Here is a 15,728-nt window from a genome sequence, read left to right as displayed (position 1 = left end):
CCCATGCCGTGCGATCTGCACGCGCGCTCGCAAAGAGAAACATTGCATGTAATGCGTTACCACCTGTACGATGATGTTGATTCTTGCAACTAAATGATGGGTTGTGGCGAGACCCCTGTTGTGGTGGTCTGTGGAGCTGGAGGGTGGGTTGGGGTGTTGTTGCTACTGCTGTGGATTGATGGGGGTCTCTGGCGCCTGTCTACTGTTGTGGCGTTGCGCGTCTGCGCGCCTCTTCCTCGCGCGTGCGGAAAAAGGACAGCTCGGCCTGGAGACGTGGATGGGTGGGTGGGCCCGGGCCAGCGATGAGCTCGCGGACAACCAGCTCGTACAGTGACGACGTGAAGGACTGTCGCTGCTGTGCGTCCTTGATCTTGTTGGACTGCACCTGAATCAGCCGCACGAGCTCTGTGCGCAGACGCGTCATGCTGAAAAACGCGCGTCAGCGTGTGCTGCTCCCACACCAATCGTCACCAACATACCTCGAGAAGATCATGGCCTCGTCAGCCTCGTCAGACAGGGCAGAGACACAGCCGAACAGCGCAGCATACCGCAGGGCGACGGCATGCACCGTGGCGTCCTTGACGCCCTTGCTCATGTAGCTCGCCAGGCCCTTGGCGTCTGCTTCGTCCGCGAGGCGCTTGAGCGACTCAATGTGCGCGTCCATCGCCTTGCGGTAAACGGGCCAGAGCTGCAGCTTCCATCCAGTGAGGTACGAGATGAGAGGCAGGGCTCCGCGCGACTCGGCCGTGGCGATCAGGTGGTCGTTGAGCCGGATGACGGTGAGGAGAGGAATCGCAGGCAAGGGCGTCGGCGCGACCAGGCCATTGAAGAAGGATGTGCACGATTCGAGCGCCGACCCAAACACCTCGGTCCAGATACGCTCGGCATCCTTGAGGCTCTCGGTGGGGTCGGGCGTCGCGACACCCTGGCGCCGTGTCCCGCCGCCCACGCGTGACCTCCCAGCCTCGGACACGGCACGCAGAGGTGGCGACTCGACAGGTGTGCTCGCGCCCGACAGCGCCAACGCCCGTGGTGGTGGGGCGGGCTGGCTGAGCCCTGCACGGGCGAAGAACCGCACGATGAAGGTGAATTCGGCTGACGCGTTGTCGAGAAGCACCAGGCCGAGGAAACGGAACAGTGCTTCGGCGGGCGCAGTCTAGAGGTGGTCAGCCTAGCAAGCCCCACTTTCCACACTCACCATCTCCTTGTCATCTGCCTGATACGCAAGGATGACCGCGCCTGCTTGTCCCTCAACGTCGAGGTCAGCGAACCGCAGCCGCTCGTACGCGGCTTTGACGCCTGGTGGTGTCTTGCCTCCTGCGGCTGCCGCCGCGGCGACCTCCTCTGACGACGGGACAGCGATGAGCTCGGGCTTGTCGGGCGTCCGCAGGCGGATCTGGCCCAGCGCACGGGCATACCGTCGCAGACCAGTCTCGTAGTATGCGCGCGCGGCGTTGACGTAGCCGCGCTCGACCTGCTTGGCGTGGCGCGGGCTCTGGCGGAGCAGGAAGGCGTAGAACGGTTGGTACTTGAGCAACAGAGACGTCTGCATGACGGCCAGGTTGGTGCTCAGGCCCTTGGATGCCGAGCGCAGCGGCCGGATGAGCGTGAGTAAGAACGGCGGCAGCTGGTGGATGGCCTTGAGCGCCAACGCCTCGATGATGCCCTCGAGCTCGCGTGCAGCCTTGACTTTGACCCCTCGGCTCTTGACAGCCACCATCTTGTCCTCGAGCTCGGCGATCGCCTGCAGCCACAGCTGGGGGTTCTGCGCTGGCTCTGTGTCGCGCAGCGTGAGCACCAGTGACGGTGGGATGATGAGGTCAGAGAGGAGCGCATTCAATGGCGGGAGGATGACCTGGGTGCTTGTTAGCTGGCGGGATTGCTGCTGCGTTGTAGCCAACCCACCCTCCGGCCCTTGAGCTGGCGCTCAATCTCGTCACTCCTAGCCTGCAGATCCGAGATCTGGCCCGAGACATCAGACAGATTGTCCTGGAACGTGGTCAGATACGACGCCAAGGACGTGAGGAGCTCGGCGCTCTCATCGACCGAGCGCTCGAGGTCGACGTATTCCTTTTGTCGTCGGAGGACTGGGCGTCAGCAGTTGGTCGATCGCTGGGAGCACTCACATTCTTCACGGTCGGCGTCCTCGTCCTCCTCGTTGAGGATCGGGTCGGGGAGCGGAGGGCGTGGTGACGAGGTCTGTGTTGGCCGAGAGGGTCCAGCGCCTGGCGTCTCCAGCACGACCTGCGCGCGGGGTTAGCTCCGTGTGTGTGTGGTATGCAGGCACAGAAGCAGACTCACGTCGAGTGTGCCGCCTGGCGTGCTGGACATGTCTATGCACGATGGGGCTGGGTGGGTGCGAGCGAGCGATGAGAGGGAGTGTTGTTGATTGTTGCAGGCGGCAGTGCCGTGGAGGTCGAAGTGAGAGTCAGGGCTGAAACCGACCGACCACGCCGCGCCGCGCCGCGTCAGAGGTGCGTGCCCTCTCGACCTTGTCCTCGTCGCTCCCACCTCCACGTCCAACTCAATCTCGCGCCAAGTCTCACTTTCGACAGACTTGCAACCACAACAAATATCAAGGACTACCCCCCCTAACAAGTCTACAACCAAAGTCGACTCGCAGGGATGTCTGAACTCTTCAAGGACATCCCCGAGTTTGTAGAGGTAAGCAACAAGCACCGGCCAGCGACTACGCGTCCACGTCCTCCGAAGCGCGTGCACTGACCCGCGTTCGCAGACCGACATCGGCGAGTCGGTCATCGCACGCACCGAGACGCTAGGTGAGAGCTGATGCACTCTTGTTTGATGCAGCTGACACCCTCAGCGTCGTTCCGCGAGCTCGGCCCCCCGGATCTCTGTCACGTCGTCAAGTCATATGGCCAGAAGGCTGCACAGAAGGACATTGGGTCATATCACTACTGGTACGTTGGGGGCTTCACCATGTTGCTAACGCTGCAGCTCGGGTGTCGAAGCCTCCTCCTCGGCCTCGGTTGCGGCATACTTCAACTCGCTCCAGTTCCATGTCGAGGAGTCGCCAGCATGGTTTGGCAAGGGCTCGGGATGGCGCGTTCGCACCGGCACCTACTGGTGGGTCTCGTTGTGTCGAGCACACTCTAACCCGCCAGCTGCTTCAACGCCTTCTCGCGCGTTGATGTGCGCGTAGACGTGCGCATTCCCGGCGGCGTGGACGCCTATGTCGTCGATCTGCGCGGAGACCGGCACGAGGCAACGCCAGAGATCTGGCAGGAGACCTACTTGTCCGCCATGCTTCGCGCTATCCGGTACGCCGACGACGCGTCATACCGCCTCGCAGGGTACCGCAAGCTCGACATCATCACGACCGTCGAGCAGGAGGAGCGGTTCCTCAAGGCGGCTGAGGAGCTCTTCTTCCAAGGATGGCAGCTCGGCTCGGACCCCGAGGTCCAGGTCGCGACCAACATCTCCAACCACTTGACCGCGGGTCTGCTCAAGTACTTTTCCGACTCGTTCCGCCTCGAACGGGCAGCCAACCTGTTTGAGCGGCTGTATGCCAAGGAACCCGAGGTCGCGGCGCTGCTCGCCCAGAGCTACATTGGAATGAGTGCGTTGTGAAGATCGAGAGCGGGCACTGACCACCTCGCAGATGAGGAGATCAAGGCGGTCCAGATCATGAACCAGGCCCTTGCGAAGCTTCCCAAGTCATATCCTATCCTGCTGGCCCAGGTCGACTTCTTATTGTCCAAGGGCAAGGCAGAGTGGGCGAGACAGGTCGCGCAGCAGGCGGTCAACTCGGCACCATCCGAGTTCCTGACTTGGGCCAAGCTGGCGGAAGCCCATATCCAGCTGGGACAGTACGACAAGGCGTTGCTCACCCTCAACTCGTGCCCCATGTTCACGTTCAACGAGCGCGACCTCCACCGCATGCCTACACCAGCGCGGACGCATCTACCAGTGCTCAAGTACATCGCCGACTCTGGCATCATCGACGAGGAGTCCGCGCGGGACAATGAGGCCGACGTTGCCTTGTTGCGTCTGCCCGCACCAGGACTACGCGGCACGTTTGCAAAGGCGTACTCGCTCCTCGCGCTTCTGGTGTCCAAGATCAGCTGGGATGAGCTGCTCAAGACCCGATCGGCCGTGTTCGTCATGGAGGAGGAGTACCGCCAGCACAAGACCTCGGCGTCAGTAGACGTCGGCTCGGTGTCGGTTCACGGAGAAAACGGCGACAAGGGTGACGCCAATGGCCATGCTGATGAGGACGCATCGACGCGAGGATTACACTCGCGTCCGGGTTCGGCACCGCCAAGCGATGGAGTGCCGGCCATTCGCGTGTCGAGCGAGTCGGAGCGCCACGGTGCCAACGGCAATGGCTCGGACGCCGACGGCGATGACGACGACGAGGTTGATGACGAGGAGGTCGGACTCGAGGAGGAGGCCGAAGCGTTGCCTCAAAAACCGAAAACTCTTGTCCACGCCCCAGAGGACAAGGACAAGAACAGTGATCAGGCGATCACGGCAGAAGCGTACGAGGGCTCGGCATTTGCCAACAAGAGGTTGTGTGAGCGCTGGCTCGACAACCTCTTCTTGGTACTGTACGACGACCTGCGAGTGTACACCATCTGGCGTGCGGAGATCTCCCACTTCCAGATGCAGCACATGTCGTACCGCAAGACTGGGACCGAGTGGGAGATTCTGGGCGAGCTCGCACTGCGACTGCACCACAAGGACGAGGCCAAGGACGCGTTTGTGCGCTGCCTTGATGCCAAGTTCTCGGCCAAGGCGCTGCTCCGCGTCCTCGAAATCTACAGCGACGAGGGTGACCTCCAGCGCACGCTCAACGCCGCCATCAAGCTCACAGTCTACCACAACAGGTGGTACATGGGCGCGTGCTACCCGTCGGCTATTGCCCACGCCATCTACAAGCTCGGCTTGACCCACGGCCTGTCAAAGATCGAGTACACCCTTCTCAGCATGAACCTGCCCGAGGGCGTCTTCCCCCTCATGGCGCAGTATATCAAGTACGCCAAGACGTTTAATGTGAGCTGGTGTGGAGGTTGAGACCCGCGCCACGACACGAGCTGACACCACACAGGTCGAGGGCTCAGAGTACTAATGGGAGTGGAGGGGCTAGTATCACGGATATGCATGAACTGGATGACCACGGCATTGCTCACCGCACAATGAAAGAAGCACGGGGGATATGCATGAGCTCTTGGGAACCGGGTCACGTCAATGTCAGAAGTAAAGAAATACTACGGAGTGTGCAAAGAAGGCGCTGCGGCGGCGAGGCGCGACGCTGGGCCAGAGGGCGATGGTGGGGGAAACAAGCAGGTTGAGGACAAGTCGCCTACCACTCCTTGCCGAGCTTGAAGCCCCACTCGACGTCGAGCCAGACGGCACCGTCGTCGTCAACGACACGCGAGCGGACGTTGTACGAGCCAGAGCGGGCTAACATGCCTGAGGGGGACTCCTCGCCGGCAAACACCTTTGTGTAAGGCTCGGGCTGGGGGCCGTACGAGCCGAGCATGTGCTCGATGCGGTCGACTAGGGATCAGCTTGGCATGCCTGCGGCAAGCTCACCAGTGATGCCGGTACGCTTCACGACCTGGATGTATCGGAGGCCCGAGACGATCTCGCCCTCGACGCTGAACGTGATTCCGACACTGTAGTCGACACCCTCCTTGATCGTGACTGCCGTCAGCGCGGGCGCTCAAGCCACACTCACTGGGCGCCTTCTTGAGCTGGGCGAGCTCGGCGGGGCTCTGCGTCAGGTCGAGCACCACGTCGCCCTGCTTGCGGGTAGTCGACCGCAGGAACAGCGTCTTGAGGATCACCTTCTTCTGTCCGCCGCCGCCCGACGTGCCGAGACCGAGCGACGCCTTCCAGCGCTGCAACGACTCGTCCTCCTGTGGTGGTGGTGGCGGCGGTCAGTGCGTGTCCTGTCCGTAGTTGTGCCCGCCCGCGCGGCGCGCGCGCCCTGAAGCCGCCAACAATGAACAAACATGCTGCGCCACGCCACTCTCGCCTCTCGCACAGCATGCGATGCGATGTGCGGTGCGATGCAGACGGGCAGTCGCACCTCGAGGGCGAGGCTGAGAAGCACCTCGCGCACCACGGCGAGAGGACATGCAGCTAGTGCAACGCCAACGCCTGCGGTGTGCAGCGCCTGCGGCCTGCGGTCTGCGCACCGCGCACCGACCTGGCTGGCTGGCTGGCTGGCTGGCTGGCCTGGCCGGCCGGTGTCGTGCTGGCTTGGCCCTGCTGCCCCACTCCCCGCCCCAAGTCCTCCACCCCGCTCAGCCAGCAGCCGTACCCACCTTGTCGAGGTTTGCGAGCTCGGCGACCGTCTTGGCCTGTCCGACCTGGTGGTGTCAGTGGTGCTTGGGCAAGCTACCGAGCTGGTTGCCTCTGGGACAACCACCCCGGGCCACTCCCTGCTCACCTTGTATCCCTCAGTCGCGGTGGGGGCAAGCTCGTCGTCTTCGTGGTGCTGGGGCGGGGGTCAGTGGGTGTCGAGGGGCGTTGGGCTGGCGTTGAACGGTTGACGTACAGGGGCGGCCATTGTGGTGGTGGTGTGAGTGAGGTGGGTCGTGTGAATGTGCAGAAGGGTTATATGAAGCGTCGAGGGAGAGGACGACGACTGAGGGGTTGAATGAACAGTTGTAGATGTGGTAGTACGAAGAAGGTTGACAGAGGAGAGATGGTGGTCGAGGCCAAGGGCAAGGTCGAGGCTGCCCCTCCCCCTCGCACGGGACGTCGCTGGCTCTGAATGCGGGCCGGTGGGCGTGGCACACTACGAGGCTTGGACGCGTCGCAATGACGACGGGAAGACAGGGACGACGGCCACGTCGCGTGATAAAGTGGGGGTAATAAACAACGCTCCCAGTGACACCGACCGCGCGCCTCCAGCAGTGTCAGCGACGCACGTCGAGCAGGCAGGCGACATCGACGACGACTACGAGCAATGACGAGCAACGACAACAACTACTACAACAGCAACTTCTAGAAACGTTTACTCGCGTCAACACACGGCCTAAAAGCAACAGCTTCATCGCATCTTAATCCGGCTCCAGCCCCGTCCCCACAACCTCCCAAACCCAACAAGAGATCCAAAGCACTCATCATGGCGAGCTTGGGTAAGTCGCGCGCTCGCGCGCGCCATCGCCAACTTTACTGACTCATGCCTCCCAGTCGCCATTCTCGACGTCAAGGGCAAGGTGAGCTTTGCGACATTCGGCTCAAGCTCTTGCTAACACGCCCAGTCCCTCATCCAGCGGTCGTACCGCGACGATGTGTCCCCCAGCTATGTGGACAAGTTCCTCCCCCTCATCCTCGACATGGAGGAGGAAGGCGTCACCGTCCAGCCATGCTTCACGGATGAGGGGATCAACTACATGCACGTCCGGCACAACAACCTGTACCGTGAGTTGTCGAGCTTCCAAACGGCATCCAAGCTAGCACTAACTCATCCAGTCCTGGCCCTCTCTAAACGTAACTCGAACGCGGCGGAGATCATCCTCTTCCTCCATCGCCTGATCGAGGTCCTCACCGTCTACGTTCAGACCGTCGAGGAGGAGTCGGTCCGTGACAACTTCATCATCATCTACGAGCTGCTTGACGAGTGAGTCGGCTGACGGCTGTTGAGATGGCAACCTGACACCGCAGGATGATGGACTTTGGCTTCCCCCAGACTACCGAGTCCAAGATTCTCCAGGAGTGAGCTCACGAAGGCCTGTTCGAAGCTGACGCCAGGTACATTACACAAGAGTCGCACAAGCTCGAGGTGCAGGTCCGCCCACCCATGGCTGTCACCAACGCCGTGTCGTGGCGTTCGGAGGGTATCCGATACCGCAAGAACGAAGTCTTCCTGGACGTTGTCGAGAGTGTCAACCTGCTTGTCAACGCGTCTGGAAACGTCATTCGAAGTGAGATTCTGGGCGCCGTCAAGATGAAGTGTTACCTTTCGGGCATGCCAGAGCTGCGTCTGGGCCTGAACGACAAGGTCATGTTCGAGTCGACTGGAAGGGGTGAGTTGAGGCGGTGTGGACTTGTGCTGACATTTCAGCTGCGCGCGGCAAGGCGGTCGAGATGGAGGACGTCAAGTTCCACCAATGTGTGCGCTTGTCGCGGTTCGAAAACGACCGCACCATCTCGTTCATCCCTCCCGACGGAGAGTTCGAGCTCATGTCTTACCGCCTCTCTACGCCGGTCAAGCCTCTGGTTTGGGTCGAGGCTAGCGTCGAGTCGTACCGCGGTTCCAGAGTAGAGTACATGGTCAAGGTCCGCGGCCAGTTCAAGAGGCGTAGCACAGCCAACAACGTCGAGATCTACGTCCCCGTTCCCGACGACGCCGACAGTCCCAAGTTCAGGGTGTGTAGCAGTTTCTGCATGCTGTATCGAAGCTGACTCCCTCCCAGGCATCAGTCGGCTCGGTCGTCTACGCTCCGGAAAAGTCGGCGTTCATCTGGAAGATTAAGCAGCTTGGTGGTGCCAAGGACTACCTCATGCGCGCCCACTTTGGCCTGCCGTCGGTCCGCAGCGAGGAGATTGACAAGAAGACACCAATCTCGGTCAAGTTTGAGATCCCATACTTTACAGTGTCTGGAATCCAGGGTACGTTTGTCGACATGTCGCGAAGAAAGCGAGCGCTGACACTGTACAGTTCGGTATCTCAAGATTGTTGAGAAGTCTGGATACGCTGCGTGAGTCGCCTGGAAGCCGGCATAAAGCGCGCGACTGCTGACTCGAATTCCAGGCTGCCATGGGTCCGCTACATTACTCAGTCCGGAGACGACTACATCTTGCGCACAGTGAGCCACGGCGCAGGCGACGAACGACGTTAGGGCAACACTGACAACTCCACAGCTCACCGACGCGAAGAGCTCGAGCATCATTGCGCCGCTTTGAGTGTGCTCGTAGAAGATGTCGGGGCACGGGCATGGTCCAGGAGACGGGTGCCGTAGTTGCCAATACCACTGCACGACTAGATATAGGGATACGAGAGCTGGTACATGACGATGGTGGAAGAGGTCAGCGGGGTCCCGAGGCCCCGAGACCGAGGAGACTGTGGGGCCGCCGAAGCGGGTCCGAAAGATGACGAACGAGGCCGCCGGGGGCCACATGGCGTGAAGCTGGGGGTCATCGGCGCCGGTACGCACTAAGAGCAGGCAAGGGTCGCCGAAGCAGGGCATTGTTGTTGTTGGTTCTTGGGCCACCGGATAGCAAGGTCGTATTGACCGGTGTGTCCTCTACCCACTGCAAGTCCATGATAGCGGTTTTCTAATCTGCCCTGAATGTCGAAACCTGGTCAGAACAATACCCCGCTTGGCCGCTTTGAATACTTCCTCGGTACCAACAAGTGGCATCGTCGACGTTAAGAGGCAGCAGCTGTGACCAACTTCTGTTGGCAGACCAGCACCTCTCTGAAGCCAAAAGTACACCTCGCGCACCACCTAAAAACGTTATGTGCTCGCACGCTGAGTCGAACAGCGGTCGGGTCGGATGTTCCAGCGTAGTACGCCACAACGACCAGTGATAACCACCTACACTATACGAGCAAGAAGAGCAGTGACTTCCCGGGATCGAACCGGGGACCTACGGATCTTTAGACTTCATGAGTTGCAATCCGCCGCAATCTACCACTGTGCTAAAGCCACTGATGCCTCTGAAAGGGCAGGGTCGGTTAGCAGGGGAGCGAGGGGGAGGGAGGGAGATGGTTGGTTGGCTGGGCAGGAGCGCAGGAGCTGGCCATTGCCCGGCGCCGAAATGTAAGAGCGTCGAGTCATTCCGCCAAATGCGGAGGGAGAGCGGGAGTATTTGTTGCACCGGGAGCAATTAATATTCGGGCGGTGTGCATGTGGCCAGGGGGAAAGGGGAGGGATCCGCCCTGATCGAGGGGAGGACGGTCGCCGCCACTGACCGACCTCGGCCTCTTAACCAACCACGATGCAGACAACGGTGGTCGCACGCAGAGTTAACCGGTTACAGGAGGATGCACAGGAAACTAGTCGCCAAGCATGAGCCCATGCGATAGGCTCGGCACACGGTAGAGGTATAGAGGCGACCCACGAGCCAGTGGCGGCGGCGGTGACCACGACGTCACGTTGCCGGCAAACAGTCGCCCACTACCCGGGTAACTTGTTTTGTTAGCTCCAGCCTGGAGCCAGCCAGCCTTGCTATATTTTTCCTCGTAACCCGTCGCCGCTCACCTTGTTTCCACAACCATCCATCGCAACAAGCACACCCACACTCATCACTGCAGCAGAGAGAAACTACACACTTGTATCCCTACCCACACCTACACATCTAATCACAATGGCATTCCCAAGGCCAAAGCCGACCACGGTGAGTTGAGACGGCGACGCGCTGGCACAGCCACGTCATCACGCGCGAACTCAGCTGACATCGCGGCAGGTCGAGACCATGGCAATGGTTAGTACGGCACATGCTCGTGGCGAGGCGACGTGATGGTGATGATGATGGCGACGGCGCGACGCGTCGCGCTTCATCTCGCCTCGTGTTGCTGCGCCCTCGAGACTCGACGCGACGCGACGCATCCAGCTGACACCCGCCCGCAGGAACGTGCCAACCCGCCGTTCAACATCCGCAAGCTTGCCATCAAGATGCACGGCTCGGAGAAGAACCTCCTCCTCAAGGAGAAGTTCATGGCCGAGGTGAGCAGCAGCACGCACCGGTGACAGCAGGGTCGCGATACTAACCGCACAGCTCGCGCGCCACCCGGCATTCGTGCTCTCGGACGTGCACGACCTGAGCAAGGACCAGATCCGTGAGCGCACCATGGAGAAGTTTGCGTCCATGGTCTACTTTGTCACGCACGAGTCGATCGACACGTTCACCAAGCGCATGGAGCTCGTCGGTATCGCCGACCCCGGATTCTGGACGCGTTTTGGTGTCCACTACGGTCTCTTCCTTGGCGCCGTGCGCGGTGGTTCGACTCCCAACCAGCTCAGTGAGTAGCCTTCAGGGTTGGACCCGAACTGTGCTCGGACGACCAGAGCTAACTCCCTCGCCCAGGCTACTGGATCGACAAGGGTGTGCTCGGCCTCAACGGCGTGATTGGCTGCTTTGGCATGACCGAGCTCGCCCACGGCTCCAACGTTGCCGGCCTCGAGACCACGGCCACCTTTGACAAGAGCTCTGACGAGTTTGTCATCCACACGCCTCACCTCGGTGCCACCAAGTGGTGGATCGGCGGTGCCGCGTCGACTGCCACCCACTGCTCCGTCTTTGCCCGACTGATCGTTGACGGCAAGGACCACGGTGTCAAGACGTTTGTCGTCCAGCTCCGTGACACCAAGACCTTTGGCCTCCTCCCCGGCATCACCATTGGCGACATTGGCAAGAAGATGGGCCGTGACGGTATCGACAACGGCTACATCCAGTTCACCTTTGTCCGCATCCCCCGCGCCCACATGCTCATGAAGCACACCCAAGTCTCGCGCGATGGCGTCGTCACTGAGCCTCCTCTTGCCCAGCTCACCTACGGTGCGCTCCTCGGTGGCCGTACCGCCATGGTTGCCGACTCGTCCAACACGACCAAGAAGGCGCTTACCATTGCCGTGCGTTACGCCGCGGTGCGCCGCCAGTTTGGCAAGAACGACAAGGGCGTCGAGACGCAGATTCTCGACTACCCCATCCACCAGCGCCGTCTCATCCCCCTCGTCGCTCAGTCGGTCGCCATGGGCTTCACCGCCCTCAAGCTCACCGACATGTACGAGGACATGACGGCCGCTCTTGACCGTCTCGAGCCTTCCGACCCCAACCTCGAGGACATTCTCGCCAAGCTCAAGGAGACCCACGCCACCTCGGCCGGCCTCAAGGCCTTCTGCACCTGGGCCTGTCTCGACACGATTGAGAAGTGTCGCCAGTCTTGCGGTGGCCACGGCTACTCGGCCTACTCCAACCTCCCGGCCATGCTCAACGACTTTGCCGTTCAGTGCACCTGGGAGGGTGACAACACTATCCTTGCCCTCCAGGCTGGTCGTGCCCTCATCGCTTCTGCCGCCGGTGCTGCCAAGGGCGAGAAGCTTGCCGCAGGCGTTGCCTACCTTGGTGACAAGAACGTCGCCACCAGCAAGTCGGACGGCTCCCTTTCGCTGGCCGACATTTCCAACGGCTTCCACAACGTCGCCGCCAACGTCGTCCGCAAGGCTGCCACCGAGTACGCCGCGGCTCGCAAGGCGGGCAAGTCGAAGGAGGCTGCCAACGACGCGTGCTCGCAGGCGCGCTTTGTCGCCGCCAAGGTCCACACCACGGGATACATCTTCCACATGTTCCGCGCCTACGTCGAGGAGCAGGAGGCCAGCCCCGAGACCGACGTCCTTGCCCAGCTCGCGCAGCTGTACGGTCTGTGGCAGGTCGAGGAGCTCCAGGGCCACTTCCTCCGCTACGGCTACTTCAACGGCGCGCAGCTCGACAAGGCTTCGGCCAAGGTCGACGAGCTCTGCTTCCAGCTCCGCCAGGTGGCCATTCCCCTGGTCGACTCGTTTGCCCTTTCGGACCACATTGTCAACTCGCCCCTTGGCAAGTGGGACGGCTCGGTCTACGAGTCATACTTCAACCAGGTGCGCGCTGCCAACCCTCCTCCCAAGGAGCACCCGTACTTCAACCGCCTCATCAAGCCTCTGCTCGAGCGCGAGACGGGCCACATGGAGGACCCCGGAGCCGAGATGGACCTCGACGACGAGCTGGCCGAGCTTGCCGAGGAGCGTGCCGCCGCGCTCAAGGAGGCCAAGCCTCTGGTTCACAAGGACGTGGAGTAGGGCGGCGTTTGATCAATCTTGCTTGTACTGTAACGTTGTTAATCGTGTAGACGGATGAACTAGAGTGCGCAGTCATGGTGGGTGGGGGCAGGCAGGGGGCAGGCAGGGGGTAGAGCAGGGGGTAGGGGGTACCCGGTGTCGCGGGCTGTGGTTCTGTGTCAAAACGTGGTGATCGCCACCGAGGTGTGAGTCGTGCAGCTCGCCTTTGCTTGCGAACAATGAAAGAAAGATGCATGCTATGCAGTGATGAATGCCAATGCCAACGAGTCCAAAAGTACAGTTCCGCTGACCCCGCCCGCCGCCTAGACCTCCTCCTCCTCCTCCTCGAGGCGCACCATGCCCTCCTCGGGATGCCAGTCGGCGCCGGCGACGCGGTCAATGAGCCAGTCGAGGGCGTGCGTCTCGAGCGACGAGAGCGGGTTGGCGATGAGCGCGAACCCGCAGCCGATGAGCACGGCCGTGAGGCCCGGTCCGCCGGTGACCGCGCCGCGGATGTTGACGTTGAGCGAGAGCACGGCCGCGGCGCGCACGTAGCCCGTGTACACGGACACGAACGTGAACATTGCGACCGAGGACGCGATGACCGAGATGGCGGGGTAGAGCGTCCAGCGGCCGCGCGACGAGTCGGTGTGGAGGGCGGCGAGGGCGCCGAGCTGGACGAGGACACCTGGGAGTGGTCAGTCACGTTCCGCCGCACCCCTCGAGGGCTCCGGGCCGCAACTCACAAATCGGCACAGACAAGTTGGTCCACGACACGAGCGGGCCAAACGCGCCAGTGTACGCGAGCACCTCGCCGCCGCGCACCGTCGGCCACGGCCACGTGAGCTCGCAGCTCGCCGACGAGGTGTACGCGTCGCAGTGGCCCCAGAGGCCGATGGGCACGGGGGTAGACAGCAGCGAGAGCTTTGTGAACGGCGCGCTGAGGGTCGTGGCGAGCAGGCACAGGATCGACGTCGCGGTCAGCGCCCACGCGACGTACGGCCCGTCGCATGTCGGGTCGATGGCGGCCTGCGCGCGCCGCGTCGCGGCGCGCTTGTGGTGCTCGGCTGCGGCGAGGGCGTGGTCGCGGGCGTGGTTGCGCTCGGCGAGGTCGAGGTGCTCCTTCTCGCTGACGGGCGCCATGGTGTGATCGTGACGGTGTTGGGGGTGTGTGTTGGGAGGCAGGCGGGGTAGGGCCGGTGCGATGATGCCGGCCTTTATCTATGTCGGAGCACGAGCCGGTCCAAGCTCAAATCTTTGTTGTGGGCTGGGCTGACAAGAGCACAAGGAAGGGTCTGGTCGTCGTCGTCGGGTCGGCTGCGCACTGTGCATGCACAAGCAGCAACAAACCATATCGCCAAGGCCCGGGGTAACTGTCACTGTGGAGTCAGGGGGAAGGGGCCAAGGGCTGTGGCGCCAGTCGGCGTGGGGGCTCACTCTGCCGTACAACAGGGGAACGTAGGGGCATGGCGCAGAGGTACCAGGACGGAAGCTCCGTCAGGACTAGTGAGGCCCTACAGGAAGCGCTCCCTCCTGGCCGGCGACACCTCGTCTCTGGATTGTGCGTGCATTCGACGACGGCGACGGGGAGTGAAAACGAACAGGCTGGCACTTGGGCGACATCGTCCTACAAGGCTGACTGCCAGACTGGGTGGGCGACACAAGGAGCTCAGCGAGCAAGACACAAGGGTGGACCAGGCCATCAAGATGCAGGCCAGTGCTCGCGGTCGCGGCCAACCGCCTGCCGCCAAACGCAGGCCTCGCAGCACCCACCCCTACGCCCACGCCCGCCAAGATGACAGCCACCGCCACCCACAGCACAACCTCATGTCACCGAACTCACAAGTGGGGCCAGAACGAGGCCTTGCGCGGTGTCCTGCGCTTTCCTAGAGGGTAAAGCACAAGTAGCATAACCCGATCTTGGAGATAAGCTCTCGTCGTCGTCGCCGCCGCCCTGGCCTCGGAGACGTAGACACCGCACAGCAGCTCCACCACCCCCCACCACCCCCTGTGGCGGTGGCGCTCGGCCCCTCGGCGCGGCGCTCGCTTGAGTGCCTCTCGACCTGAGCAGTGGCGGCGGCGCTTCAGTCAGCCAAGTTACGTGAAGCCGACGACCTGGGCACAGTGCTGCATGCTGCATGCACACAGCGACGCCGCGGCACCGGCCGGCGTGGTCGATCCGCCCGCTTGGTGCCGGCGCGCACGCAGACGTCTACGGCATGAGGCGGCCGCTGTGGTGGCGGCGGCGCAGGCGCAGGCGCAGCTGGGGTTCCCCTGCTGGCGCTGGCGTCGAAGATGGCCGGTGCATGTACGACGACGTCCTCCGCGGCCTCGAAAATATACACGGTTCAGTTGTTCGTTCAGTTCCAGCGGCCTCCTGTCCTGATCGAGGTACATTGCTCGAGTAAGCATGCGCCGAACCAAGGTTTGCAGACTCCTGGACTGATGTCCTGGACCCAGAGAGCTTGAGCTAGTAGCTTGGGCTTTGTCGGGCCTAGTATTCAGTCCGACGCTCGCATTACAGTTGGGCCGAGGCATTAGAGTTTGCCTTGGAGCAAGCTTCGGCGGCAGTCGTCACTACGCTCGTCATACGTTGGATTCATTATAAAATCTGCGCGGCGCTGATGAGCTCGGCTGAGGGAGGGTCAGGAATAGGCAGGCGGGGGGTGAGTATCGTCTCGGCGGCTCGGACGAGCTCGGGCGAGTGGCCGATCAGACAGTCGGCGAGGCGCGCAATGTGCGCTGGATGATGTTGGCTTCGGCGCGCTGTCTCGGCTCGGCTCGCGACCCGAGCTAGCTGGGTGCACTACATATCTGCTGGCAGCCGGCCAGCACCAGCGCACCCCCGCCCACGCCCGGGGCGCCAGGCGTGCCGGCTTCTCAATTGCAGGTTGGCGCCGAGCCCCTGTCCTCGGCGCCCTCGACCACTTCCACAGCCCTGGATATCGGCAAGGCAGGGCTGCCTGCAAGCGGGATCAAAATATGCCA

General features: G+C 62.0%; 6 protein-coding genes and 1 non-coding gene across 7 annotated transcripts; 3 read left to right on the top strand and 4 right to left on the bottom strand.

The window, feature by feature from the left end:
• Positions 1 to 85: 85 nt before the first annotated feature.
• VPS52 (Vacuolar protein sorting-associated protein 52 A) lies at positions 86 to 2,395 on the bottom strand. The gene is made up of 6 exons (XM_062767345.1): positions 2,302 to 2,395; positions 2,127 to 2,244; positions 1,906 to 2,087; positions 1,199 to 1,855; positions 480 to 1,156; positions 86 to 425 (listed from the first exon to the last, which is right to left on the bottom strand). Exons 1-6 carry the CDS (start codon positions 2,329 to 2,331, stop codon positions 200 to 202), a joined length of 1,890 nt encoding a protein of 629 aa, XP_062623329.1. The 5' UTR covers positions 2,332 to 2,395; the 3' UTR covers positions 86 to 199.
• Positions 2,396 to 2,625: 230 nt separating this feature from the next.
• SPBC31F10.16 (putative protein) lies at positions 2,626 to 5,092 on the top strand (the record flags this gene model as incomplete). The annotated part of the gene is made up of 7 exons (XM_062767344.1): positions 2,626 to 2,664; positions 2,738 to 2,780; positions 2,825 to 2,921; positions 2,959 to 3,087; positions 3,126 to 3,580; positions 3,623 to 5,016; positions 5,072 to 5,092. The coding sequence occupies 7 exons, from the start codon at positions 2,626 to 2,628 to the stop codon at positions 5,090 to 5,092; spliced, it is 2,178 nt and encodes a 725-aa protein (XP_062623328.1).
• A 234-nt stretch (positions 5,093 to 5,326) lies between these two features.
• SPAC6F12.06 (Rho GDP-dissociation inhibitor) lies at positions 5,327 to 6,701 on the bottom strand (the record flags this gene model as incomplete). The annotated part of the gene is made up of 6 exons (XM_062767343.1): positions 6,530 to 6,701; positions 6,422 to 6,469; positions 6,297 to 6,341; positions 5,705 to 5,885; positions 5,560 to 5,670; positions 5,327 to 5,523 (listed from the first exon to the last, which is right to left on the bottom strand). Exons 1-6 carry the CDS (start codon positions 6,539 to 6,541, stop codon positions 5,327 to 5,329), a joined length of 594 nt encoding a protein of 197 aa, XP_062623327.1. The 5' UTR covers positions 6,542 to 6,701.
• Positions 6,702 to 6,966: 265 nt separating this feature from the next.
• On the top strand, positions 6,967 to 8,997 carry Ap1m1 (AP-1 complex subunit mu-1). The gene is made up of 11 exons (XM_062767342.1): positions 6,967 to 7,115; positions 7,171 to 7,196; positions 7,242 to 7,401; positions 7,453 to 7,600; positions 7,645 to 7,695; positions 7,732 to 8,006; positions 8,045 to 8,349; positions 8,397 to 8,592; positions 8,642 to 8,681; positions 8,735 to 8,789; positions 8,845 to 8,997. The coding sequence occupies exons 1-11, from the start codon at positions 7,103 to 7,105 to the stop codon at positions 8,884 to 8,886; spliced, it is 1,311 nt and encodes a 436-aa protein (XP_062623326.1). The 5' UTR covers positions 6,967 to 7,102; the 3' UTR covers positions 8,887 to 8,997.
• A 548-nt stretch (positions 8,998 to 9,545) lies between these two features.
• LOC62_01G000882 lies at positions 9,546 to 9,635 on the bottom strand. Its single transcript is given in 2 exon segments — positions 9,546 to 9,581; positions 9,598 to 9,635. It is a non-coding gene; the product is annotated as a tRNA-Cys (tRNA).
• A 377-nt stretch (positions 9,636 to 10,012) lies between these two features.
• POX2 (Acyl-coenzyme A oxidase 2) lies at positions 10,013 to 12,836 on the top strand. Its single transcript, XM_062767341.1, has 5 exons — positions 10,013 to 10,323; positions 10,393 to 10,410; positions 10,557 to 10,652; positions 10,705 to 10,948; positions 11,014 to 12,836. Exons 1-5 carry the CDS (start codon positions 10,294 to 10,296, stop codon positions 12,759 to 12,761), a joined length of 2,136 nt encoding a protein of 711 aa, XP_062623325.1. The 5' UTR covers positions 10,013 to 10,293; the 3' UTR covers positions 12,762 to 12,836.
• A 227-nt stretch (positions 12,837 to 13,063) lies between these two features.
• On the bottom strand, positions 13,064 to 13,883 carry LOC62_01G000880 (uncharacterized protein; the record flags this gene model as incomplete). Its single annotated transcript, XM_062767340.1, has 2 exons — positions 13,064 to 13,428; positions 13,487 to 13,883. 2 exons carry the CDS (start codon positions 13,881 to 13,883, stop codon positions 13,064 to 13,066), a joined length of 762 nt encoding a protein of 253 aa, XP_062623324.1.
• Between the last annotated feature and the right edge of the window lie 1,845 nt (positions 13,884 to 15,728).

This window comes from Vanrija pseudolonga, chromosome 1 (genome assembly GCF_020906515.1).
Source record: "Vanrija pseudolonga chromosome 1, complete sequence".
Taxonomy (NCBI): domain Eukaryota; kingdom Fungi; phylum Basidiomycota; class Tremellomycetes; order Trichosporonales; family Trichosporonaceae; genus Vanrija; species Vanrija pseudolonga.
Note: the sequence above shows the minus strand (reverse complement) of the source record. Positions and strands in the feature narration are given on the sequence as shown.